The 26,838-nt window shown below is 43.5% G+C and overlaps 1 protein-coding gene and 2 pseudogenes across 1 annotated transcript in view; 2 read left to right on the top strand and 1 right to left on the bottom strand.

The window, feature by feature from the left end:
• Positions 1 to 9,381, top strand: part of LOC134967027 (ly6/PLAUR domain-containing protein 5-like) — a 60,962-nt gene extending 51,581 nt beyond the window's left edge. The window contains exon 4 of the mRNA XM_063944019.1: positions 9,059 to 9,381. Coding sequence (XP_063800089.1) covers positions 9,059 to 9,315 — 257 coding nt within the window. The 3' untranslated portion in view covers positions 9,316 to 9,381. The remainder of the gene's footprint in view (positions 1 to 9,058) is intronic.
• Positions 9,382 to 15,274: 5,893 nt separating this feature from the next.
• LOC134968248 (5S ribosomal RNA) lies at positions 15,275 to 15,392 on the bottom strand (annotated as a pseudogene).
• An 8,996-nt stretch (positions 15,393 to 24,388) lies between these two features.
• On the top strand, positions 24,389 to 24,506 carry LOC134968236 (5S ribosomal RNA; annotated as a pseudogene).
• The last annotated feature ends 2,332 nt before the right edge of the window (positions 24,507 to 26,838 follow it).

Below are 26,838 nucleotides of genomic sequence, written 5' to 3'. Positions count from 1 at the left end.
AGGTAGCTACAGCCGTGGACTACCGTACTGTACTGTGTCTGCTGCTAATATAGACTGGTTGATAATGAGATGTAGTATGTATAAAGAAGAAAGAAAGATAAAACCACGGGTAGATGGTATACAATTATGGATGGACTGCCGAGTGCCGACACAGAGATAGCTACAGCCATGGACTACCGTACTGTACTGTGTCTGCTGCTAATATAGACTGGATGATAATGAGATGTAGTATGTATAAAGAAGAAAGAAAAAAAAAACCACGGGTAGGTGGTATACAATTATGGATGGACTGCCGAGTGCCGACACAGAGGTAGCTACAGCCGTGAACTACCGTACTGTGTCTGCTGCTAATATAGACTGGTTGATAATGAGATGTAGTATGTATAAAGAAGAAAGAAAAAAAAACCACGGGTAGGTGGTATACAATTATGGATGGACTGCCGAGTGCCGACACAGAGGTAGCTACAGCCGTGGACTACCGTACTGTGTCTGCTGCTAATATAGACTGGTTGATAATGAGATGTAGTATGTATAAAGAAGAAAGAAAAAAAAAACCACGGGTAGGTGGTATACAATTATGGATGGACTGCCGAGTGCCGACACAGAGGTAGCTACAGCCGTGGACTACCGTACTGTACTGTGTCTGCTGCTAATATAGACTGGTTGATAATGAGATGTAGTATGTATAAAGAAGAAAGAAAAAAAAAACCACGGGTAGGTGGTATACAATTATGGATGGACTGCCGAGTGCCGACACAGAGATAGCTACAGCCGTGGACTACCGTACTGTACTGTGTCTGCTGCTAATATAGACTGGATGATAATGAGATGTAGTATGTATAAAGAAGAAAGAAAAAAAAACCACGGGTAGGTGGTATACAATTATGGATGGACTGCCGAGTGCCGACACAGAGGTAGCTACAGCCGTGAACTACCGTACTATGTCTGCTGCTAATATAGACTGGTTGATAATGAGATGTAGTATGTATAAAGAAGAAAGAAAAAAAAACCACGGGTAGGTGGTATACAATTATGGATGGACTGCCGAGTGCCGACACAGAGGTAGCTACAGCCGTGGACTACCGTACTGTGTCTGCTGCTAATATAGACTGGTTGATAATGAGATGTAGTATGTATAAAGAAGAAAGAAAGAAAAAACCACGGGTAGGTGGTATACAATTATGGATGGACTGCCGAGTGCCGACACAGAGGTAGCTACAGCCGTGGACTACCGTACTGTACTGTGTCTGCTGCTAATATAGACTGGTTGATAATGAGATGTAGTATGTATAAAGAAGAAAGAAAAAAAAACCACGGGTAGGTGGTATACAATTATGGATGGACTGCCGAGTGCCGACACAGAGGTAGCTACAGCCGTCAACTACCGTACTGTGTCTGCTGCTAATATAGACTGGTTGATAATGAGATGTAGTATGTATAAAGAAGAAAGAAAAAAAAAACCACGGGTAGGTGGTATACAATTATGGATGGACTGCCGAGTGCCGACACAGAGGTAGCTACAGCTGTGAACTACCGTACTGTGTCTGCTGCTAATATAGACTGGTTGATAATGAGATGTAGTATGTATAAAGAAGAAAGAAAAAAAAACCACGGGTAGGTGGTATACAATTATGGATGGACTGCCGAGTGCCGACACAGAGATAGCTACAGCCGTGGACTACCGTACTGTACTGTGTCTGCTGCTAATATAGACTAGATGATAATGAGATGTAGTATGTATAAAGAAGAAAGAAAAAAAAAACCACGGGTAGGTGGTATACAATTATGGATGGACTGCCGAGTGCCGACACAGAGGTAGCTACAGCCGTGAACTACCGTACTGTGTCTGCTGCTAGTATAGACTGGATGATAAATAATGATATAAAAAATATATATATATCACTACTGCAGCCGGACAGGTATATATTATATAATGACGGACCTGCTGGACACTGTCTGTCAGCAGAATGAGTTTTTTATAGAATAAAAAAACACCACACAAGTCACACGACGAGTGTTTAACTTTTTCAGGCAGACAATCACAATATACTGGTGGTCAGTGTGGTCAGGTCACTGGTCAGTCACACTGGCAGTGGCACTCTGGCAGCAAAAGTGTGCACTGTTTAATATGTACTCCTGGCTCCTGCTATAACCTATAACTGCTCCCCAGTCTCCCCCACAATTAAGCTGTGTGAGCACAGTCAGATATTATACATAGATGATGCAGCACACTGGGCTGAGCACAGATATGGTATGTGACTGAGTCACAGTGTATTGTTTTTTTCAGGCAGAGAATGGATTATATTAAATAATAATAAAACTGCACTGGTGGTCTCACTGGTCAGTCACTAGTATAACTAACTAACTACTATCAGCAAAATTCTGCACTCTCTGAGTACTCCTCCTAAGCTCCAGTAAATGAAGTGTCTCACTCTCACTCTCCTATCTATTTCTAAACGGAGAGGACGCCAGCCACGTCCTCTCCCTATCAATCTCAATGCACGTGTGAAAATGGCGGCGACGCGCGGCTCCTTATATAGAATCCGAGTCTCGCGATAGAATCCGAGCCTCGCGAGAATCCGACAGCGTGATGATGACGTTCGGGCGCGCTCGGGTTAACCGAGCAAGGCGGGAAGATCCGAGTCGCTCGGACCCGTGTAAAAAAACATGAAGTTCGGGCGGGTTCGGATTCAGAGGAACCGAACCCGCTCATCTCTACTCACAATATTGTTTTTAGGCTAAACGGTTGCACCGAGGTGGCTGTATGACTTGTAACACAAGTGTGTGGAACAAACACCTGGCCCATCTAGGAGTGACACTGCAGTTGCAGACAGGATGGCACTTCTAGAAACTAGGCTCCAAACAGCACATGATGCAAAGAAGAAAAGAGGTGCACCGAGGTTGCTGGATGGCTAAGCTAAGCGACACAAGTGTGCGGCACAAACACCTGGCCCATCTAGGAGTGACACTGCAGTGGCAGACAGGATGGCACTTCTAGAAACTAGGCTCCAAACAGCACATGATGCAAAGAAGAAAAGAGGTGCACCGAGGTTGCTGGATGGCTAAGCTAAGCGACACAAGTGTGCGGCACAAACACCTGGCCCATCTAGGAGTGACACTGCAGTGGCAGACAGGATGGCACTTTTAAAAACTAGGCCCCAAACAGCTCATCATGCAAAGAAGAAAAAGAGGTGCAATGAGGTAGCTCAATGTGCGGCACAAACACCTGGCCCATCTAGGAGTGGCACGCAGTGGCTGAATGTCGAAAGTGGCCTGCAATTTTTCAGGCCACCAACAGCATCTCCTGCACGCCCCTGTAATTTTTTTAAAAATTATGCACCACCAAATTAATTGTATTTGCAAAACATGGGACGTGCTGGAATTTGCCCAGATGTAATGCACGCACAATATTGGTGGACTTATACGGCAGTACCCCTGAACTTATACAGCTGCACCACTGGACTGGACTTATACGGCAGTGCCACTGGACTTATACAGCTGCACCTCTGGACTGGACTTATACGGAAGTACCACTCAAGGGTTTGTATGGGTGATACAGCCGAAGAGACGATCCGAGTAGCAAGTCTACACTGTTAGATGCAGAATCACAGAATGTATAGCTACTTGTGTCTACAAAGTGGCTTTATACAGTATGAGGTGTGTCTGTAAAGTGTGTGGCAGCTTTGTATGCAGTGCCAGCAAGTCTGTGATTCCCATTTTCAAAAAGGAAGACTCATTTGTGTGAGCTCTTAGTGGCTGACACCTTACACCAGGGGTGGCCAGACTTTTGGAGTCGGCGATCTACTTTGAAAGCTAAAAAGCTTTTGTGATCTACCCAGGAGGAATAATAGCGCACGCCGCAGGTGCGTGTGCAAAAAAGGGGTGTGGCATACCGAAAAAGTGGGTGTGGTATAACAAAAAGTGGGAATGGTATAACAAAAAAGGGACGTAGCCTTGCCGCACAGAGTGTAATGACTGTCTCGCATGAAATAACACATTGGCCCCCACAGGTAAAAACCTCAAGCACATATGCCCCCACAGTGCCAGATACACATATGCCCCCACAGTGCCATGTGCCCACAGTGCCAGATATGCCCCCAAAGAGCCAGATACAGATATGCCCCCACAGTGCTGTGTGCCCACAGTGCCAGATATGCCCCCACAGTGCCAGATATGCCTCCACAGTGCCAGATACAGATATGCCCCTACAGTGCCATGTGCCCACAGTGCCAGATATGCCCACACAGTGCCAGATATGACCCTACAGTGCCAGATACAGATATGCCCCCACAGTGCCATGTGCCCACAGTGCTAGATATGCCCCCACAGTGCCAGATTACAGATATGCCCCCACAGTGCCATGTGCCCACAGTGCCAGATATGCCCCACAGTGCCAGATATGCCCCCAGAGTGCCATGTGCCCACAGTGCCAGATATGCCCCCACAGTGCCAGATATGCCCCAACAGTGCCAGATTAGATATGCCCCCACAGTGTCATGTGCCCACAGTGCCAGATATGCCACCACAGTGCCAGATATGACCCCACAGTGCCACATATGCCCCACATTGCCAGATATGCCCCCACTGTGCCATGTGCCCACAGTGCCAGATATGCCCCCATAGTAGTGCTCACTGTGCTGTGTGGAGAGTGCAGTGCGCGCCTCTCCTGCCTGCCACCCTGCCCCTCAGTCTGGTCTCCGGCGGTGACGACAGCGTGTATATCTCAAATCAGGCACTGGTCCGCGAGCTCTGTCTGGCTAACAAACCAGCGCCTGATTTGAGCTACACACTCCACTGTCACTGCCGGAGACCAGACTGAGGGGCAGGGCAGCAGGCAGGAGAGACGCGGCTTTGGGTGGATGGGCAGCGGATTGCGATCGACTGGTTGCATGTCCGTGATCGACCAGTCAATCGCGATCGACTGTTTGGCCACCCCTGCCTTACACAAAACTGCTAATTGCCATTCTGTGCATTGCCGGTGGGTCTGCCCTGCTATGGTTGACCACAATGCAAATGCACCGGTATCATAATTTGGAAGAGAAGGTCATCCTTTGTCATATTTGTAAGCAAGTTAACCTGGAATGCTTTCTGAGATATTAAAGCTGTTTATGCTAATAAAATCCAAAATGATGTAACTACAAAATGATCCGATACAAAATCCGATAGTTTTTAGACCCGATTTCGACAATTCCAAGAAGCGTGGCGGCACAGCAATGGAGACTATCTGGAAGTCATATTAATGAGATAGGGACCCAGTGGTACAGTGCATTACATATTTCTGTCCATTTGATAGCAAAGAAACCAAAAAATCTTTCTGAGATAATAAAGTTGTTTATGCTAATAAAATTCAGGATTTAGTACACAATGTTGCGACAAAATGAATAGCTAGCGTGAACGGGTGGCAGCATGGTTGAGGGAGGTGCTTTGGTACAGACATACAGTGACCTCAGTGGGAATGAATACTAATGAGTGATAAATGGGGGGAGGCGCAGAAGCCTGCATTGAGTTGCATACTGTAGTGTAGGGAGCTGCCAAGACTGTGAACAATACAGTGTAAATAGTGCCTCATCATACCATGGCATAGAATACTGTAGAAGAGTATTTTATTTTTTTCAGATGTAAAGGGAAGAAGCGACACACCAAATATTGAATTATAAATAAATACATAAAAATAATAATAATAATTGTGCGCCCCGCTGGGTATTGAACCCAGGAGTGCACAGTTTGCGGGCAGACACTGTATTCATTAGGCCTCAGCCAACGGTAGTTAGAGTAAGCACCTCTCGTGTATATGTGATGTGTTTTGTCTGATTTGCTGTTTTAAAAAAAAAGTCAGATTGAATCCGCCAAGCGTGGTGGCACAGCAATGGATACCATCTGGAAGTCATATTAATGAGATACGGACCCAGTGGCACAGTGCATTACATATTTCTGTCCATTTAATAGCAACTAAACCTCAGATTCTTTCTGAGATAATAAAGCTGTTTATGCTAATAAAATCCAGGATTTACTACACAATGTAACAGCAAAATGAATTGAGTAAACAGGGCGGCAGCGTGACATTGTATTTTGTAGAAGGGGACTTTATTTATATAAAGGGAAATAGCAACACACCAAATAACTTTATTTAATTAAAAAATAATAAATAAATATATCAAGAAAATAAATAATGGTGCGCCCCACTGGGTATCAAACCAGGGGGTACACACATTATAGGCAGACTCTGTATTCATTAGGCCACAGCCAAACGTGGTAAGAGTAAGCACCCCTGGTGTATATGTGATGAGTTTTGTCTGATTTGCTTTTTTTTTTAAAAGTCGGACTGAATCAGCCAAGCGTGGTGGCACAGTAATGGAGACCATCTGGAAGTCATATTAATAATACACGGACCCAGTGGCACAGTGCATTACATATTTCTGTCCGTTTGATAGCAACTAAACCTCAGATTCTTTCCGAGATAATAAAGCTGTTAATGCTAATAAAATCCAGGATTTAGTACACAGTGTAACGACAAAATGAATTGAATGAACAGGGCGGCAGCATGGCATTGTATTTTGTAGAAAGGGACTTTTTATATAAAGGGAAGAAGCGACACACCAAATAACTTTATTGAATTAAAAAAAAATAAAAAAAATAATTGTGCGTCCCACTGAGTATCGAAGCCGCATTGTGGGTGGACACTGTAGTCATTAGACCACAGCCAATTATGGTAAGAGTAAGCACCCCTGGTGTATATGTGATGTGTTTTGTCTGATTTGCGTTTAAAAAAAATGGGACTGAATCCGCCAGTGTGGCGGCACAGCAATGGAGACCATCTGGAAGTCATATTAATGCTAAAAAAAGTTTCCTGCAAAACAAGACCAAGGTCAGACTTACTTACCCTGTGCGACGGATCCACCATCCAAACGCATGGACACGCCTGCGTTCACCTCACCATGCCTGGAAAATGGTCAGTTGACACCCCGGAACACCTCCCGCCTGTCAGTCCTTGCGATTGCCACTGCTATCGTTTTGTCCACTGGCCACGTCACTGCCCGTGACCGCAGTCGCCGGGCAATGACGCGCGTGGGCAATGGGTTCACCACGCATGCGCAGTTGTAACCCGTTCGCACCGCTGTGACAAACTGCGACGTGTGAACGGCTCAGAGTAACCCCCATTGAACAGTATTTTATAGAATGGGACATTTTTATAAAGGGAAGAACATGATTGGCCAGCCTCTCACAGATCACTGCCTATTGCCACAGCATTGTATTCAGCACTGTAGTCTTAACGTGGAGCATTCGCCACCCAGCGGTTAAACTGTGTATTACATAGCGTGGGACACAACGCATGCCATAATGTTATTTAAAACTTGCGACTCAGGATCCTAAATAGTGCGCTATGAGCAACGATGTTTGAGGACACATCTGTACCTCATTGCACCTCTTTTTCTTCTTTGCATGATGTGCTTTTTTGGGCCTATTTTTTAAATCTGCTATCTTGTCTGACACTGCAGTGCCACTCCTAGATGGGCCAGGTGTTTGTGCTGCACATTTGTGTCGCTTAGCAAAGTCATCCCGCTTCATCGGTGCAACCTTTTAACCTAAAAACAATATTGTGAGGTGCAGTGTCGGACTGGGGCATGTAGGGCCCACCAGGGGATTGGAGTGGTAGGGGCCCATGTTTAGGGGTGTGGCCAGTCTGCAGAGGGGGTGTGGTCTGCCACCTCATTAGTTTGACTAACCATTAGAGATTGCAATGTCTGGGCCCCTTCATAAATATACAGTATACAGTAATCTGCATTCATGATAATGTATCAGATTAATAACAGATTAATAACAGCAATGCACTGTAGAAAATAAACCATAGTCCAGTATAAGGTAACATATGTATAATGTATAATTCAAGTGCACAATAGCAGGAGGTGGGCCCCCAGGCATTGGGCCCACCGGTGATTTCAACTGTACCCCTGGGGGCCAGTCTAAGCCTGGTGAGGTGTGAGAATAGACTGCAAATGAGTGGAAATGTTATTGAGGTTAATAATACAGTAGGATCAAAATTACCCCCAAATTCTGTGAGTTTAGCTGTTTCTATGTTTTTTTCAAAAATCATCCAGATCCAAAACCCGAAAGGGTGGTTTTGGCAAAACCAATCCAGATCCAAAGCACGAGTGGGAATCCAGATCCAAAACCAAAACACGAAAAGTGCCGCCACACATCTCTAACTATAGGGCATACAATTAACAACTGCTGTAGAGAAGTGTCTCTCTAGAAGCATTGGGATGGGGGCCCCTTCAAAATGTTGCTATGGGGCCCACAAAGTTCTGGCTACGCCCCTGTTTGTACGAATACATTTCAAACCATGTGCTAAATAAATAGCAGGTTGTATGTGATTTGAAAAATTATTCTCAGTCATCACTCTCCTGTTCTTGCTGCAACCTCCATCCTTCTGTAACTGAGACATATTTACACAATGCTCCCCCAGCGTTCTCCTACCAGGTCCTGTTGGCCTCCCATTATGTCTGGATTCTCCCCTCTATGGCGTTTCTACTGTGTAGCAAACTAATATCTGAGATGGCATCACGTGACACTCTACCTTCCGCAACCTGGCTGCCGTGGCTGCTGCTGGGGAGCAGATGAGGAATGAATGCGCCACAGACGAGACCTGGAATGCATGCAACAAAATGCTGTTCTGCACTCTGTTATTATACTATTTGTGGGGACTGTGTGGGGGGGCCCTAAGTGTGGGGACCCTGGGGCAAATGCACCTGTTGCCCACCCTTTAATCCAGCACTGGAGAGGCTGTAAAAGGCAGAAAGAAATCAGTTTTGCGCTTGTGCAGAGCTGATTTCCTATTTTAAATGGAGGGGATGCAGCGGGGGTGCACAGACGCTTGGGATGCGATCATGTCAGAGAAAGCCCCTCTCTCATCAGTCGCATCTCATGTGCCCGTGCCAGTTAATTTGTTAATGTTAATGCAAGCTTAATGGTTAAATCAAGTATTAGCCAAATACATTTACAGGTACCTTAACACTCATACAATAACTAATATTCATTCTATTCCTTCTGTTTTTTTCAGGTTACATTTCCTTTCCGTTGTATGCAAAACAATGTGCTAAATTCATCGGTAAAGGTTTTATAATTAGTTCAGGCTGGTTACAAATCTCAGTAGCCACTAGTTTACACTGCTCTGAAAGTCTTTGCAATGGGAATCCAAAGGCTGCAGTTCCCCCTACAACTGATTCATCCCAGAGACCTACAACAACTAACAGCATTATAAAAAGCCCGTGCTATCTGCTCCTGCTCATTCTGCTTCTTATTACCCCCTCCCTGTAACTACAGAAACAATCTGTATCATTCATTTTCAAGATCACACGGGATAGTAAAAATTTTATACAAAAATTGTTGATTATCTTTAATTCTTGAGAATGTGCAGTCCTTTGTTCTAGTAATTCTAGTGCTTACTAGAATGTCCACCTACCCCAATATTAATTATCAATATCTAAACTAAACTAAACTAAAAATTTTGGTACACAGTATGTAGCTGATATCAAATCTCACCACATGCAGTACATGGACAGAAGTAGTTATTTGGAAATATCACCAAATCAGTGTACTGTACATGTTTGTTTTAGGTGGTGATTTATCAAAGGCATAATGCTATAAAACCGGCAGATATGCAGCAGCAAATGCAGGATTTGGGGGGGATGTTTCCGCGTATGTGCAACATTATATATCTAAATATATATATATATATATATATATATACTGTATGTATATATATATATATATATCGTGACAAATAGTGAATTTCAGCGCCACATGTAATGCACTCCTTACTATATTATTTTTTTAATTTTTTTTATAAAATTGTTCAACACCCCCTATGGTATAGGGCGTCAGCTAACCCTCAAATAGATAGCATTGGTAAGCAGCTAGAAAATTGCTATGGGAAGGTATGATGAGGGTACCTAGCGACCACTGGTGTTAGTATAGTGAAAATGTATAATAAAAACCTTATTTCATTTTAAAATATAACATTATTGAATTGAATTGAATTTATTATCATTAAATATTCACGTATGAACAAACAATGAGATTTCCATATGAGTGAGACAGAATTCACAAGTACAACACCAGTAAAACACCATAAAATCTTTTTAAGATATTTATAAAAGCCGTAGGAACACAGACAGACACATAAGCAGGTACTACGCTCCTATCTACCCCCTAAACCATTAAGCATATTAATTGCCCTAGGGAAAAAACTGTGCCTCAACCGACTGGTCTTACACAACAAAGATCTACAACGTAAATTAGAAGGAAGCAGGGTAAATACCCCATAATTGGGGTGGGTTACGTCATTCAATATACTCCTGGCCTTCTTAAGGAGCCTCTTTTCATAAATGGATTGGATATTTGGCAATGATAAACCAACTATTCTTCCGGCAGTTTTAACAATTCTGTCAAGTGATTCACGCTCTGCTACCTTACAGTTTCCATACCAGACAGAAATACCATATGTAAGCACGCTTTCAATAATACAAGAATAAAAATTAACTAAAATTGGCTCAGATATTCCTGCTAAACGCATTTTTCTAAGAAAATATAACCGTTGTTGGGCTCTTTATGACATTGTCAATATGATAATACCATGACAAGTCATTAGATATGATCATACCCAAAAATTTAAAAGATGTAACTAACTCCACCTCTTGCTTGTCCAAGACCAAAGGACTGTAAGTATACCGATTTGTTGTCCTAAAATCTAAGATCATCTCTTTTGTCTTTGTAACGTTAAGAATCAGATGATTATCTTGACTCCATTTCTCCAGCCTACATACTTTGGATATAAATTCAGAGTCATTATTTCCAATAATGAGGCCTACGATAGCAATATCATCTGCAAATTTAAGTATATGCACCGTGTTCGAAATAGAGACACAGTCATAGGTAAACAAGGAATAAAGAAATGGACTCAGCACACATACCTGTGGCACTCCTGTACTAATCATTACCTCATTTGTGATTTTGTTATTGACCTTAACTGCCTGAGGCCTATTAGTTAAAAAGTCAAAGATCCACCTGCAGACAAAACTATCCACACCTAGTTGAGTCAATTTAGTAATTAAAGAAGTAGGAATGACGGTGTTAAAAGCCGAACTATAATCTACGAATAAAATTCTTACTGAAGAATCCCTGTTTTCTAGATGAGTAAGCACATGATGAAATAAGGTAAGGGCTGCGTCGTCAGTAGATCTATTTGCCCTATATGCAAATTGAAACTGATCAAGGGTAGCTGGTATAAAGCCCTTTAGATGTCTAATGGTATCCGGACTCCAGGTCGACAACAAAAAGGTTGACACACCTTAGGTCGACGCCAATTGGTCGACACACCTTAGGTCGACATGGACAAAAGGTCGACATGAACAAGGTCGTCATGGAAAAAGGTCGACATGAGTTTTTTATTTATTTTTCTTTTTTCGAACCTTTTCATACTTAATGATCTACGTAGACTACGATTGGAACGGTAAAGTGTGCCGAGCGAATCGGTAGCGGAGCGAAGGCACCATGCCTGAAGCATGGCGAGCAAAGCGTGCCATGCGAGGGGACGCGGTGCACTAATTGGGGTTCCCGGTCACTCTACGAAGAAAACGACACCAAAAAAACATAAAAAACTCATGTCGACCTTTTTCCATGTCGACCTTGTTCATGTCGACCTTTTGTCAATGTCGACATAAGGTGTGTCGACCAATTGGTGTCGACCTAAGGTGTGTCGACCTTTTTGTTGTCGACCCTGCGTCCCAGACCCTGTCTAATAACCAGTTTTTCGAATGACTTCATTATTAATGATGTAAGGGCAATTGGTCTAAAATCGTTTGGCTCATTGGTATTAATTTTACAATTTTTCGGGATGGGAGTGAATACTGTTGATTTAAAATTTTTAGGAACAATACACTGTGCTAGGGAGAGATTAAAAATTATGGTAAAAATACCTGCTAATTGTTCTGAGCAATTTTTAATAACACTCTTTGGGATTCCATCGGGACCTGAGGCTTTACTGGGATTGGTAGCAGCAAAACATTTAGAGGCTTTACTGGGATTGGTAGCAGCAAAACATTTACTAACGGACAACTCATCTAGCACCGGTGGCTCTCCGTTACCTTCATTAACCACACATGTGCGAGGGAGGTCAGCTTCCTTGTCAAAACGTGAATAGAAAATATTCAACGTTTCGCCAAACGTGGGATCTACTGGTTGTTTTAAATAACTTTTATTTGCCTTACGGTCAGTAATGTCCTGAATTCCCTTCCACATCTCGCATCCCTGTAATTTTTGAATTTAGTTTCAAGCATGATAGAGAATGCCTTTTTTGCATCACAAATTCCTTGTTTTAAGTTTGATCTGGCAACCCTAAAAGCGACTGGATCATTGGATTTAAAAGCTCTATCCCTTGCTGCTAATAATGATCTCACCGTGCTATTAATCCAAGGTTTATTGTTGGCAAAGAGTTTCACATGTTTTTTAACAGTTACACTCTCGATGCAACAGTTAATGTAGCCTAATACCATAGAGGCAAGATAGTCTACATTTACCAAGTTATCATTCTCCTCCTCCTGGGATTCTATAACAAACAAGCCCCAATCCGTAAATTCCAAAATATCTTGGAGTCTAGTCATGGCGCCCTGTGGCCATATTGTAACAATTTTACTCTCAGGTTTAAAACGTCGGACTAAGGGTCTGTATAATGGCACCAAATACAAGGAAATATGATCCGAATGACCAATATTAGCATGCCTAAAGCATGAAAAAGGCTCCTTGATGTTACAATACACATGATCTAATACATTTTCCCCCTTAGTAGGAGTTTTCACATACTGGTAATATTTAGGGAGGATAGTCTTCAATCTAGCCTGATTAAAGTCACCTGCCACTAAAACTACGCCATCGACATATTTAGATTCTAATTTAGTTATGGCAGTATACAGACATCCTAAAGCGGATACGACATGAGCATCTGGAGGGATATAGACAACAACCACAATTACTACTGAGAATTCTCTTGGCAGGTAGAAAGGACGACATCTAACAATAGCATATTCTATATTAGCTGAACAAAAGGTATCAATAAGAAGTGCATCGGAACACCAACTATCGTTCACGTACACACAAACACCTCCCCCTTTGGATTTACCAGAATCCAATGTCCTATCTGATCTAAATAATGTTCTGTCCGCAAGCTGTACCGCAGTGTCCAACATAAAGTAATTCAGCCAAGTCTCTGTAAATATCATAAGAGAACAAGAATTAATAAAAAACTGACTGGCCATTATTGCCCGGATCTCATCTAACTTATTTGGAAGAGACCTCACATTTGCGAAGCAAACACTAGGGAGAGCAGGTCTGTAGGGGCATAGGCGCAGTCTCAATCTAATGCCAGCTCTTTGCCTCCGCTTCTGCTTCCTCTCCGTACGAGGTCTACGCTTCCATATAGACCTAATCAAACTAATTGGCCTCCAGAATCTGCGGCCTCGATGTACCAGCTCGTTATAGTTTTATTACAGATAAAAGTTACATAAAAATACATTAAAAAAGGCTAGAAAGATAAACAGACCATAAAACGCACTATGGGGGTAATTCCAAGTTGATTTGCAGCATCAAATTTGTTAGCAGTTGGGCAAAACCATTTGCACTGCAGGGGAGGCAGATGTAACATTTGCAGAGAGAATTAGATTTGGGTGTGGTGTGTTCAAACTGAAATCTAAATTGCAGTGTAAAAATAAAGCAGCCAGTATTTACCCTGCACAGAAACACTATAACCCACCCAAATCTTACTCTTTCTGCACATGTTATATCTGTCCCACCTGCACTGCACATGGTTTTACCCAACTGCTAACAAATTTGATGCTGCGATCAACTTGGAATTACCCCCTATATCTGGAAAAAAGAATTGTACAAGTATAAGAATGGAGATGTATCTTATCTTTCAAGGTGCTGGAGGTCACAGTGAGGGGTTACCGACACGTTTCATTCAAAGATGATCTTTCTGTTTATCTTTCTAGCCTTTTTTATGTCGTTTTATGTAACTTTTATCTGTAATAAAACTATAATGTTATATTTTAAAATGAAATAAGTTTTTTTATTATATATTTTTACTAAACTAACACCAGTGGTCGCTAGGTATCGTCATCCTACCTTTATATATATATATATATATATATGGGCAGTTAGAAGGGTGATAGTTGGTGCAAAAGACCTTCCTCTAAAAGTTCATACAGTTTATATTAGCTCTTAATTTGTTCAGAGCACTTCCCCTATGTTTTCCGGGGTGGCAGCCTGTTCTCCACACGACCCGCTGTTCAGACAGATCTTTAATAAATTCTAAAAAACAAAATGAGAGAGGCGCCTCCTAGTGCAGTACAGACAGTATAATCAACCTCCACCAAGAGCACCCTAAAGTAGGAGGTGTACCGTATTAAGTGGTCTCATAACCACCTTCAATGCAGCGTTTTTAGAAATCCATATGTTCCCCGCTTCTGACAGTAGGCTCCTGGATGTAATGGTCACACAGATGTAATTACCAGGCTTCATGCAGCAGCAGCAGCTCCTCGTGTAGTCTGAGGGGGCGGAGCTTGTGAGTGACAGGATCAGTCAGGACCCCGGAGAAGGAGAGACTGGGGGAGAGATGCGGCCACCACACCGCCCAGTCTCTCCTTCTCCGGGGTCCTGACTTATCCTGTCACTCGAAAGAACAAAGTTGTGGATCTGCACCAGCTTTACAATTAAGTGTTTGAGATTGTACGAAAAAATGAATGTATGTACCAAAATACTGACTATTATTTTACATTGTAAATAGTACTAAACTTTGGCGGTGCTCCCATGGATTTTGTAGTTAACCTACAGACAACAAACAAGAGAAAGACAAAATAACCTTGTGTGGAAGCACTCATTAATTGGATATAGAAAAGAATGTGAAAGAAGTATATGGTTGAGGAGGTGACCCCTTAGAGTCCTACCTCAAAAAGGATTAAAAATTAGCTTTTATTGATTATCTTATTAAAATTCGCTTGGGTGAACAAAAAGTGAATAATAGTATAACAATTGATTTTATCTAGATTGCCGTTGTACCAAATATGGTTCTAGATATAACAGGTGAAAATGTAGATGTAGATATAATTATGGTATAATTATTTGAAAGAAACAGTATATATGGGTCACAGACCAATCGGAATATCTAGTAAGCTTTGAGAAAACAAGAAGAGAGGATAAGATAGGATTTTCCTGATAGGAAAAAGGCCCACAGCACCTAGTATTCCCTGGAGGTCTCCCATCCACGTACTGACCAGGCCAAACCTGCTTAGCTTCCAAGATCGGACGTGATCGGGCGCATTCAGGATAGTATGGCCGTGGGCCAATTGTATCAGGAATTTAAGTATTTGTTGGGTTACTTTGAAAATTAAATAATCCACTAAGGAGTTCCAATCAATAGGACTGGTGTGATAATTGCTTAATGACTGTGGATAAATAAATAAATAAATAAATTGAAACCTGAAGGGTTGGGGGTTGCCACTTTGAGAGTGTCCACTGTAAATAGGCAATGAACTTTGATTGGGTTGCACAAACTTGATGACAAACGTTCTCTTTTCTCTAATTAGAGATAATTACAAATGATCATGCAATTCCTAATTGGTGGTAACTAGAGATGAGCGGGTTCGGTTTCTCTGAAACCGAACCCGCACGAACTTCATGTTTTTTTCACGGGTCCGAGCAGACTCGGATCCTCCCGCCTTGCTCGGTTAACCCGAGCGCGCCCGAACGTCATCATGACGCTGTCGGATTCTCGCGAGACTCGGATTCTATATAAGGAGCCGCGCGTCGCCGCCATTTTCACACGTGCATTGAGATTGATAGGGAGAGGACGTGGCTGGCGTCCTCTCCATTAGAAATTAGATTAGAAGAGAGAGAGAGATTGTGCAGAGTCAGACAGAGTTTACCACAGTGACCAGTGCAGTTGTTGTTAGTTAACTTTTATTTATTTTAATATAATATATCCGTTCTCTGCTATATCCGTTCTCTGCCTGAAAAAAAACGATACACAGCAGCAGCCAGTCACACAGTGTGACTCAGTCTGTGTGCACTCAGCTCAGCCCAGTGTGCTGCACATCAATGTATAAAAGGCAAAGCTTATAATAATTGTGGGGGAGACTGGGGAGCACTGCAGGTTGTTATAGCAGGAGCCCCCAGGAGTACATAATATTATATTAATTTAAAATTAAACAGTGCACACTTTTGCTGCAGGAGTGCCACTGCCAGTGTGACTAGTGGTGACCAGTGCCTGACCACCAGTATAGTAGTATATTGTTGTATGTATTGTATACTATCTCTTTATCAACCAGTCTATATTAGCAGCAGACACAGTACAGTGCGGTAGTTCACGGCTGTGGCTACCTCTGTGTCGGCAGTCGGAACTCGGCAGGCAGTCCGTCCATCCATAATTGTATTACAATATATACCACCTAACCGTGGTATTTTTTTTTCTTTCTTTATACCGTCGTCATAGTGTCATACTAGTTGTTACGAGTATACTACTATCTCTTTATCAACCAGTGTACAGTGCGGTAGTTCACGGCTGTGGCTACCTCTGTGTCGGCAGTCGGCAGGCAGTCCGTCCATCCATAATTGTATTATTATTATAATATATACCACCTAACCGTGGTTTTTTTTTCATTCTTTATACCGTCGTCATAGTGTCATACTAGTTGTTACGAGTATACTACTATCTCTTTATCAACCAGTGTACAGTGCGGTAGTTCACGGCTGTGGCTACCTCTGTGTCGGCAGTCGGCAGGCAGTCCGTCCATCCATAATTGTATTATTATTATAATATATACCACCTAACCGTGGTTTTTTTTTCATTCTTTATACCGTCGTCATAGTGTCATACTAGTTGTTACGAGTATACTACTATCTCTTTATCAACCAGTGTACAGTGCGGTAGTTCACGGCTGTGGCTACCTCTGTGTCGGCAGTCGGCAGGCAGTCCGTCCATCCATAATTGTATTATTATTATAATATATACCACCTAACCGTGGTTTTTTTTTCATTCTTTATACCGTCGTCATAGTGTCATACTAGTTGTTACGAGTATACTACTATCTCTTTATCAACCAGTGTACAGTGCGGTAGTTCACGGCTGTGGCTACCTCTGTGTCGGCAGTCGGCAGGCAGTCCGTCCATCCATAATTGTATTATTATTATAATATATACCACCTAACCGTGGTTTTTTTTTCATTCTTTATACCGTCGTCATAGTGTCATACTAGTTGTTACGAGTATACTACTATCTCTTTATCAACCAGTGTACAGTGCGGTAGTTCACGGCTGTGGCTACCTCTGTGTCGGCAGTCGGCAGGCAGTCCGTCCATCCATAATTGTATTATTATTATAATATATACCACCTAACTGTGGTATTTTTTTTTCTTTCTTTATACCGTCGTCATAGTGTCATACTAGTTGTTACGAGTATACTACTATCTCTTTATCAACCAGTGTACAGTGCGGTAGTTCACGGCTGTGGCTACCTCTGTGTCGGCAGTCGGCAGGCAGTCCGTCCATCCATAATTGTATTATTATTATAATATATACCACCTAACCGTGGTTTTTTTTTCATTCTTTATACCGTCGTCATAGTGTCATACTAGTTGTTACGAGTATACTACTATCTCTTTATCAACCAGTGTACAGTGCGGTAGTTCACGGCTGTGGCTACCTCTGTGTCGGCAGTCGGCAGGCAGTCCGTCCATCCATAATTGTATTATTATTATAATATATACCACCTAACCGTGGTTTTTTTATACCACCTAACCGTGGCAGTCCGTCCATAATTGTATACTAGTATCCAATCCATCCATCTCCATTGTTTACCTGAGGTGCCTTTTAGTTCTGCCTATAAAATATGGAGAACAAAAAAGTTGAGGTTCCAAAATTAGGGAAAGATCAAGATCCACTTCCACCTCGTGCTGAAGCTGCTGCCACTAGTCATGGCCGAGACGATGAAATGCCAGCAACGTCGTCTGCCAAGGCCGATGCCCAATGTCATAGTACAGAGCATGTCAAATCCAAAACACCAAATATCAGAAAAAAAAGGACTCCAAAACCTAAAATAAAATTGTCGGAGGAGAAGCGTAAACTTGCCAATATGCCATTTACCACACGGAGTGGCAAGGAACGGCTGAGGCCCTGGCCTATGTTCATGGCTAGTGGTCCAGCTTCACATGAGGATGGAAGCACTCAGCCTCTCGCTAGAAAACTGAAAAGACTCAAGCTGGCAAAAGCACCGCAAAGAACTGTGCGTTCTTTGAAATCCCAAATCCACAAGGAGAGTCCAATTGTGTCGTTTGCGATGCCTGACCTTCCCAACACTGGACGTGAAGAGCATGCGCCTTCCACTATTTGCATGCCCCCTGCAAGTGCTGGAAGGAGCACCCGCAGTCCAGTTCCTGATAGTCAGATTGAAGATGTCAGTGTTGAAGTACACCAGGATGAGGAGGATATGGGTGTTGCTGGCGCTGGGGAGGAAATTGACCAGGAGGATTCTGATGGTGAGGTGGTTTGTTTAAGTCAGGCACCCGGGGAGACACCTGTTGTCCGTGGGAGGAATATGGCCGTTGACATGCCAGGTGAAAATACCAAAAAAATCAGCTCTTCGGTGTGGAGGTATTTCACCAGAAATGCGGACAACAGGTGTCAAGCCGTGTGTTCCCTTTGTCAAGCTGTAATAAGTAGGGGTAAGGACGTTAACCACCTCGGAACATCCTCCCTTATACGTCACCTGCAGCGCATTCATAATAAGTCAGTGACAAGTTCAAAAACTTTGGGTGACAGCGGAAGCAGTCCACTGACCAGTAAATCCCTTCCTCTTGTAACCAAGCTCACGCAAACCACCCCACCAACTCCCTCAGTGTCAATTTCCTCCTTCCCCAGGAATGCCAATAGTCCTGCAGGCCATGTCACTGGCAAGTCTGACGAGTCCTCTCCTGCCTGGGATTCCTCCGATGCATCCTTGCGTGTAACGCCTACTGCTGCTGGCGCTGCTGTTGTTGCCGCTGGGAGTCGATGGTCATCCCAGAGGGGAAGTCGTAAGCCCACTTGTACTACTTCCAGTAAGCAATTGACTGTTCAACAGTCCTTTGCGAGGAAGATGAAATATCACAGCAGTCATCCTACTGCAAAGCGGATAACTGAGTCCTTGACAACTATGTTGGTGTTAGACGTGCGTCCGGTATCCGCCGTTAGTTCACAGGGAACTAGACAATTTATTGAGGCAGTGTGCCCCCGTTACCAAATACCATCTAGGTTCCACTTCTCTAGGCAGGCGATACCGAGAATGTACACGGACGTCAGAAAAAGACTCACCAGTGTCCTAAAAAATGCAGTTGTACCCAATGTCCACTTAACCACGGACATGTGGACAAGTGGAGCAGGGCAGGGTCAGGACTATATGACTGTGACAGCCCACTGGGTAGATGTATGGACTCCCGCCGCAAGAACAGCAGCGGCGGCACCAGTAGCAGCATCTCGCAAACGCCAACTCTTTCCTAGGCAGGCTACGCTTTGTATCACCGCTTTCCAGAATACGCACACAGCTGAAAACCTCTTACGGCAACTGAGGAAGATCATCGCGGAATGGCTTACCCCAATTGGACTCTCCTGTGGATTTGTGGCATCGGACAACGCCAGCAATATTGTGTGTGCATTAAATATGGGCAAATTCCAGCACGTCCCATGTTTTGCACATACCTTGAATTTGGTGGTGCAGAATTTTTTAAAAAACGACAGGGGCGTGCAAGAGATGCTGTCGGTGGCCAGAAAAATTGCGGGACACTTTCGGCGTACAGGCACCACGTACAGAAGACTGGAGCACCACCAAAAACTACTGAACCTGCCCTGCCATCATCTGAAGCAAGAAGTGGTAACGAGGTGGAATTCAACCCTCTATATGCTTCAGAGGTTGGAGGAGCAGCAAAAGGCCATTCAAGCCTATACAATTGAGCACGATATAGGAGATGGAATGCACCTGTCTCAAGTGCAGTGGAGAATGATTTCAACGTTGTGCAAGGTTCTGATGCCCTTTGAACTTGCCACACGTGAAGTCAGTTCAGACACTGCCAGCCTGAGTCAGGTCATTCCCCTCATCAGGCTTTTGCAGAAGAAGCTGGAGGCATTGAAGAAGGAGCTAACACGGAGCGATTCCGCTAGGCATGTGGGACTTGTGGATGCAGCCCTTAATTTGCTTAACAAGGATTCACGGGTGGTCAATCTGTTGAAATCAGAGCACTACATTTTGGCCACCGTGCTCGATCCTAGATTTAAAGCCTACCTTGGATCTCTCTTTCCGGCAGACACAGGTCTGCTGGGGTTGAAAGACCTCCTGGTGACAAAATTGTCAAGTCAAGCGGAACGCGACCTGTCAACATCTCCTCCTTCACATTCTCCCGCAACTGGGGGTGCGAGGAAAAGGCTCAGAATTCCGAGCCCACCCGCTGGCGGTGATGCAGGGCAGTCTGGAGCGACTGCTGATGCTGACATCTGGTCCGGACTGAAGGACCTGACAACGATTACGGACATGTCGTCTACTGTCACTGCATATGATTCTCTCAACATTGATAGAATGGTGGAGGATTATATGAGTGACCGCATCCAAGTAGGCACGTCACACAGTCCGTACTTATACTGGCAGGAAAAAGAGGCAATTTGGAGGCCCTTGCACAAACTGGCTTTATTCTACCTAAGTTGCCCTCCCACAAGTGTGTACTCCGAAAGAGTGTTTAGTGCCGCCGCTCACCTTGTCAGCAATCGGCGTACGAGGTTACATCCAGAAAATGTGGAGAAGATGATGTTCATTAAAATGAATTATAATCAATTCCTCCGCGGAGACATTGACCAGCAGCAATTGCCTCCACAAAGTACACAGGGAGCTGAGATGGTGGATTCCAGTGGGGACGAATTGATAATCTGTGAGGAGGGGGATGTACACGGTGATATATCGGAGGGTGAAGATGAGGTGGACATCTTGCCTCTGTAGAGCCAGTTTGTGCAAGGAGAGATTAATTGCTTCTTTTTTGGGGGGGGTCCAAACCAACCCGTCATATCAGTCACAGTCGTGTGGCAGACCATGTCACTGAAATGATGGGTTGGTTAAAGTGTGCATGTCCTGTTTTGTTTATACAACATAAGGGTGGGTGGGAGGGCCCAAGGATAATTCCATCTTGCACCTCTTTTTTCTTTTCTTTTTCTTTGCATCATGTGCTGATTGGGGAGGGTTTTTTGGAAGGGACATCCTGCGTGACACTGCAGTGCCACTCCTAGATGGGCCCGGTGTTTGTGTCGGCCACTAGGGTCGCTAATCTTACTCACACAGCTACCTCATTGCGCCTCTTTTTTTCTTTGCGTCATGTGCTGTTTGGGGAGGGTTTTTTGGAAGGGACATCCTGCGTGACACTGCAGTGCCACTCCTAGATGTGCCCGGTGTTTGTGTCGGCCACTAGGGTCGCTAATCTTACTCACACAGTCAGCTACCTCATTGCGCCTCTTTTTTTCTTTGCGTCATGTGCTGTTTGGGGAGGGTTTTTTGGAAGGGCCATCCTGCGTGACACTGCAGTGCCACTCCTAGATGGGCCCGGTGTTTGTGTCGGCCACTAGGGTCGCTAATCTTACTCACACAGCTACCTCATTGCGCCTCTTTTTTTCTTTGCGTCATGTGCTGTTTGGGGAGGGTTTTTTGGAAGGGACATCCTGCGTGACACTGCAGTGCCACTCCTAGATGGGCCCGGTGTTTGTGTCGGCCACTAGGGTCGCTTATCTTTCTCACACAGCTACCTCATTGCGCCTCTTTTTTTCTTTGCGTCATGTGCTGTTTGGGGAGGGTTTTTTGGAAGGGACATCCTGCGTGACACTGCAGTGCCACTCCTAGATGGGCCCGGTGTTTGTGTCGGCCACTAGGGTCGCTTATCTTTCTCACACAGTCAGCTACCTCATTGCGCCTCTTTTTTTCTTTGCGTCATGTGCTGTTTGGGGAGGGTTTTTTGGAAGGGACATCCTGCGTGACACTGCAGTGCCACTCCTAGATGGGCCCGGTGTTTGTGTCGGCCACTAGGGTCGCTTATCTTTCTCACACAGTCAGCTACCTCATTGCGCCTCTTTTTTTCTTTGCGTCATGTGCTGTTTGGGGAGGGTTTTTTGGAAGGGACATCCTGCGTGACACTGCAGTGCCACTCCTAGATGGGCCCGGTGTTTGTGTCGGCCACTAGGGTCGCTTATCTTTCTCACACAGTCAGCTACCTCATTGCGCCTCTTTTTTTCTTTGCGTCATGTGCTGTTTGGGGAGGGTTTTTTGGAAGGGACATCCTGCGTGACACTGCAGTGCCACTCCTAGATGGGCCCGGTGTTTGTGTCGGCCACTAGGGTCGCTAATCTTACTCACACAGCTACCTCATTGCGCCTCTTTTTTTCTTTGCGTCATGTGCTGTTTGGGGAGGGTTTTTTGGAAGGGACATCCTGCGTGACACTGCAGTGCCACTCCTAGATGGGCCCGGTGTTTGTGTCGGCCACTAGGGTCGCTTATCTTACTCACACAGCGACCTCGGTGCAAATTTTAGGACTAAAAATAATATTGTGAGGTGTGATGTGTTCAGAATAGGCTGAAAATGAGTGTAAATTATGTTTTTTGAGGTTAATAATACTTTGGGATCAAAATTACCCCCAAATTCTATGATTTAAGCTGTTTTTTAGGGTTTTTTGAAAAAAACACCCGAATCCAAAACACACCCGAATCCGACAAAAAAAATTCGGTGAGGTTTTGCCAAAACGCGGTCGAACCCAAAACACGGCCGCGGAACCGAACCCAAAACCAAAACACAAAACCCGAAAAATTTCCGGCGCTCATCTCTAGTGGTAACCGTGGGTACTGGATTTGTCAAGTCCCACAACATAAAGGTATAAGTGTCCTTTTTTAATACTGACACGGTTAATAAAATTTCTAACTCCTGTGTGAGTTTTGCATCCTGTAAGCTTGCTGAAATAAATACAAAGTGGCAAACATTAAATGCGAACAGCAAAAATTGTTGCCTTTGTCCCCATGTGGGAATAATGATTGCAATGTTGGTATTGGCAACTTACAATTTAAATCCTTATGAAAAAATACGTAAAAAATGAAAAAAATGAAAAAATAATAATGAAAAAGAATTGAAAAAGATGGAAAAAATTAGAAAAATGAGAAGGTATAAATGAAAGTCTTATTTTTCCATGTGCTTACAATGTTATTCCTTAATTAGAAATTAATAGGTTCATTCCTAAATATACATGTGGAGCAGGCATTTAGAGTAATTAGACCCAAATTAAAGGTCTTTAGCGCTACTGAAGTACAGATGTAGCATATACAGTACATATGGAGCAGGCATTAGAGTAATTAGACCAAATTGAAAGTCTGTAGCGCTACTGAAGTACAAATGTAGCATATACAGTTACCGCTTCCGGAGATGTGAGTGTCCCGGCAGCCGATCGGTGTAACCTGCTAAACGAAGCTGACCGCGCTACAGACTTTCAATTTGGTCTAATTACTCTAATGCCTGCTCCATATGTACTGTATATGCTACATCTGTACTTCAGTAGCGCTAAAGACCTTTAATTTGGGTCTAATTACTCTAAATGCCTGCTCCACATGTATATTTAGGAATGAACCTATTAATTTCTAATTAAGGAATAACATTGTAAGCACATGGAAAAATAAGACTTTCATTTATACCTTCTCATTTTTCTAATTTTTTCCATCTTTTTCAATTCTTTTTCATTATTATTTTTTCATTTTTTTCATTTTTTACGTATTTTTTCATAAGGATTTAAATTGTAAGTTGCCAATACCAACATTGCAATCATTATTCCCACATGGGGACAAAGGCAACAATTTTTGCTGTTCGCATTTAATGTTTGCCACTTTGTATTTATTTCAGCAAGCTTACAGGATGCAAAACTCACACAGGAGTTAGAAATTTTATTAACCGTGTCAGTATTAAAAAAGGACACTTATACCTTTATGTTGTGGGACTTGACAAATCCAGTACCCACGGTTACCACCAATTAGGAATTGCATGATCATTTGTAATTATCTCTAATTAGAGAAAAGAGAACGTTTGTCATCAAGTTTGTGCAACCCAATCAAAGTTCATTGCCTATTTACAGTGGACACTCTCAAAGTGGCAACCCCCAACCCTTCAGGTTTCAATTTATTTATTTATTTATTTATCCACAGTCATTAAGCAATTATCACACCAGTCCTATTGATTGGAACTCCTTAGTGGATTATTTAATTTTCAAAGTAACCCAACAAATACTTAAATTCCTGATACAATTGGCCCACGGCCATACTATCCTGAATGCGCCCGATCACGTCCGATCTTGGAAGCTAAGCAGGTTTGGCCTGGTCAGTACGTGGATGGGAGACCTCCAGGGAATACTAGGTGCTGTGGGCCTTTTTCCTATCAGGAAAATCCTATCTTATCCTCTCTTCTTGTTTTCTCAAAGCTTACTAGATATTCCGATTGGTCTGTGACCCATATATACTGTTTCTTTCAAATAATTATACCATAATTATATCTACATCTACATTTTCACCTGTTATATCTAGAACCATATTTGGTACAACGGCAATCTAGATAAAATCAATTGTTATACTATTATTCACTTTTTGTTCACCCAAGCGAATTTTAATAAGATAATCAATAAAAGCTAATTTTTAATCCTTTTTGAGGTAGGACTCTAAGGGGTCACCTCCTCAACCATATACTTCTTTCACATTCTTTTCTATATCCAATTAATGAGTGCTTCCACACAAGGTTATTTTGTCTTTCTCTTGTTTGTTATCCTGTCACTCACAAGCTCCGCCCCCTCAGACTACACGAGATGCTGCTGCTGCTGCATGAAGCCTGGTAATTACACCTGTGTGACCATTACATCCAGGAGCCTACTGTCAGAAGCAGGGGAACATCTGGATTTCTAAAAACGCTGCATTGAAGGTGGTTATGAGACCATTTAATACGGTACACCTCCTACTTTAGGGTGCTCTTGGTGGAGGTTGATTATACTGTCTGTACTGCACTAGGAGGCGCCTCTCTCATTTGGTTTTTTAGAATATATATATATATATATATATATATATATGATTACCACCCACATGCCTCTCACATATTATTGTAATGTATAATGTAAGACATTTTACAGTAGGTGTATTGCCAAAACGGACTGCAGTCTGCTCCCTTCCCTACCACATACAGTATACAGGGGAGGGGTCCTGGGGTGCACACCGGTAATGAGAGGTGCGACCCTGCGGAGACCTTTCAGTAGAACTGCATACAAAGACAAGGCTGCAGGTGCACAATTCAAACACTACCAATTTATTAATAATAATCATTGCAATAAAATTTTGCATTTTAAGCGAGGTTCTTCGCATAGTTATGGCCATAAGTAATGGCTTGCCCACCGCGTCCAGGTGACCTCATTAGTTGGGCAAGTCCCTAACATTTTGGGGGGTACAAATCTAGGGTGCGGGACCCCCCAAAATGAAGCAGTGCACCTGCAACCTTTTTCTTTGTATGCAGTTCTACTGAAAGGTCTCCGCTGGGCCGCACCTCTCATTACCGGTGTGCACCCCAGGACCCCTCCCCTGTATACCTAATGCTGTGTATTTACATACTGTACACAATAGAAGGCCAGAGACCCCTTCTCCTGGTGGTAGCACCCACGCCCACCTGTCCTATATATTGGTTTTAATTAGGTTCCTGACATTTCTTAGACTGCATGCAGAGCAAGGTGAGTCCTGCACAAATGTATATTGGATTATCAGATGGGGGTGCATTTCCGGGGTGTGGGTCCCCCTGGACTGTTGTGGCTGTTTTGCCTCAGGAGCAACACAGATTAACACTTATTTTCATATTTACTTTCATCCCTATCGTGTGTTTTGTTTCAATGTAATTCATTTCCTACCTTCACTTTTCACTACTTTACCTCTCACTACTTTATCTCCCCTTCATTATCTCTCACTAATTTACCCCTGCTGTTTTCAGCAGCCTCTCTCACTAATCTATTTTCACTTTTTCACTTTATATTTTTTCACTTTTGTGTTGCCCTGGGGTCACTCGGCTGCTTCATTTTGGGGGGTCCCGCACCCTAGATTTGTACCCCCCAAAATGTTAGGGACTTGCCCGACTAATGAGGTCACCTGGACGCGGTGGGCAAGCCGTTACTTATGGCCATAACTATGCGAAGAACCTCGCTTAAAATACAAAATTTTATTGCAATGATTATTATTAATAAATTGGTAATGTTTGAATTGTGCACCTGCAACCTTGTCTTTGTACACATACAGTATACTCAGACTGTAGTATACACACACATACACACTCTGACTGCAGACTGTCTACACACCACACACTCTGAACCCCCCCAACCCCCCCCCCCCCCGACACACACACTGGGACTGCAGCCTTTCCATGGGACTGCAGAGTGCCCAGCAACCCACACCCCAACCCCTCCATAGACAGGCAGCACAGCCACCATCATTCCCACCCCAGCATCCCCCTCCCCCCACAGACAGACAGCACCCCCCTCCTCCATAGACAGACAGCACAGCCTCAATAATGCATCACATCTGCCCCGCCCCCTGCACTCATGCTGGTCATAGAGCATGACCCATACGTTATTATATCCAACAAGATGCCATCCGCCTGCCCACTAACTGCATACAGCTATAGACACTTTCCTCGCTGCTGCAGGGGAGTTATTGTGTGAAGTGAAAACACAAGACGG

Source organism: Pseudophryne corroboree, chromosome 10, assembly GCF_028390025.1.
Source record: "Pseudophryne corroboree isolate aPseCor3 chromosome 10, aPseCor3.hap2, whole genome shotgun sequence".
NCBI classification, from domain to species: domain Eukaryota; kingdom Metazoa; phylum Chordata; class Amphibia; order Anura; family Myobatrachidae; genus Pseudophryne; species Pseudophryne corroboree.
The sequence above is the reverse complement of the archived record's forward strand: the minus strand, read 5'-3'. Positions and strand labels throughout refer to the sequence as shown.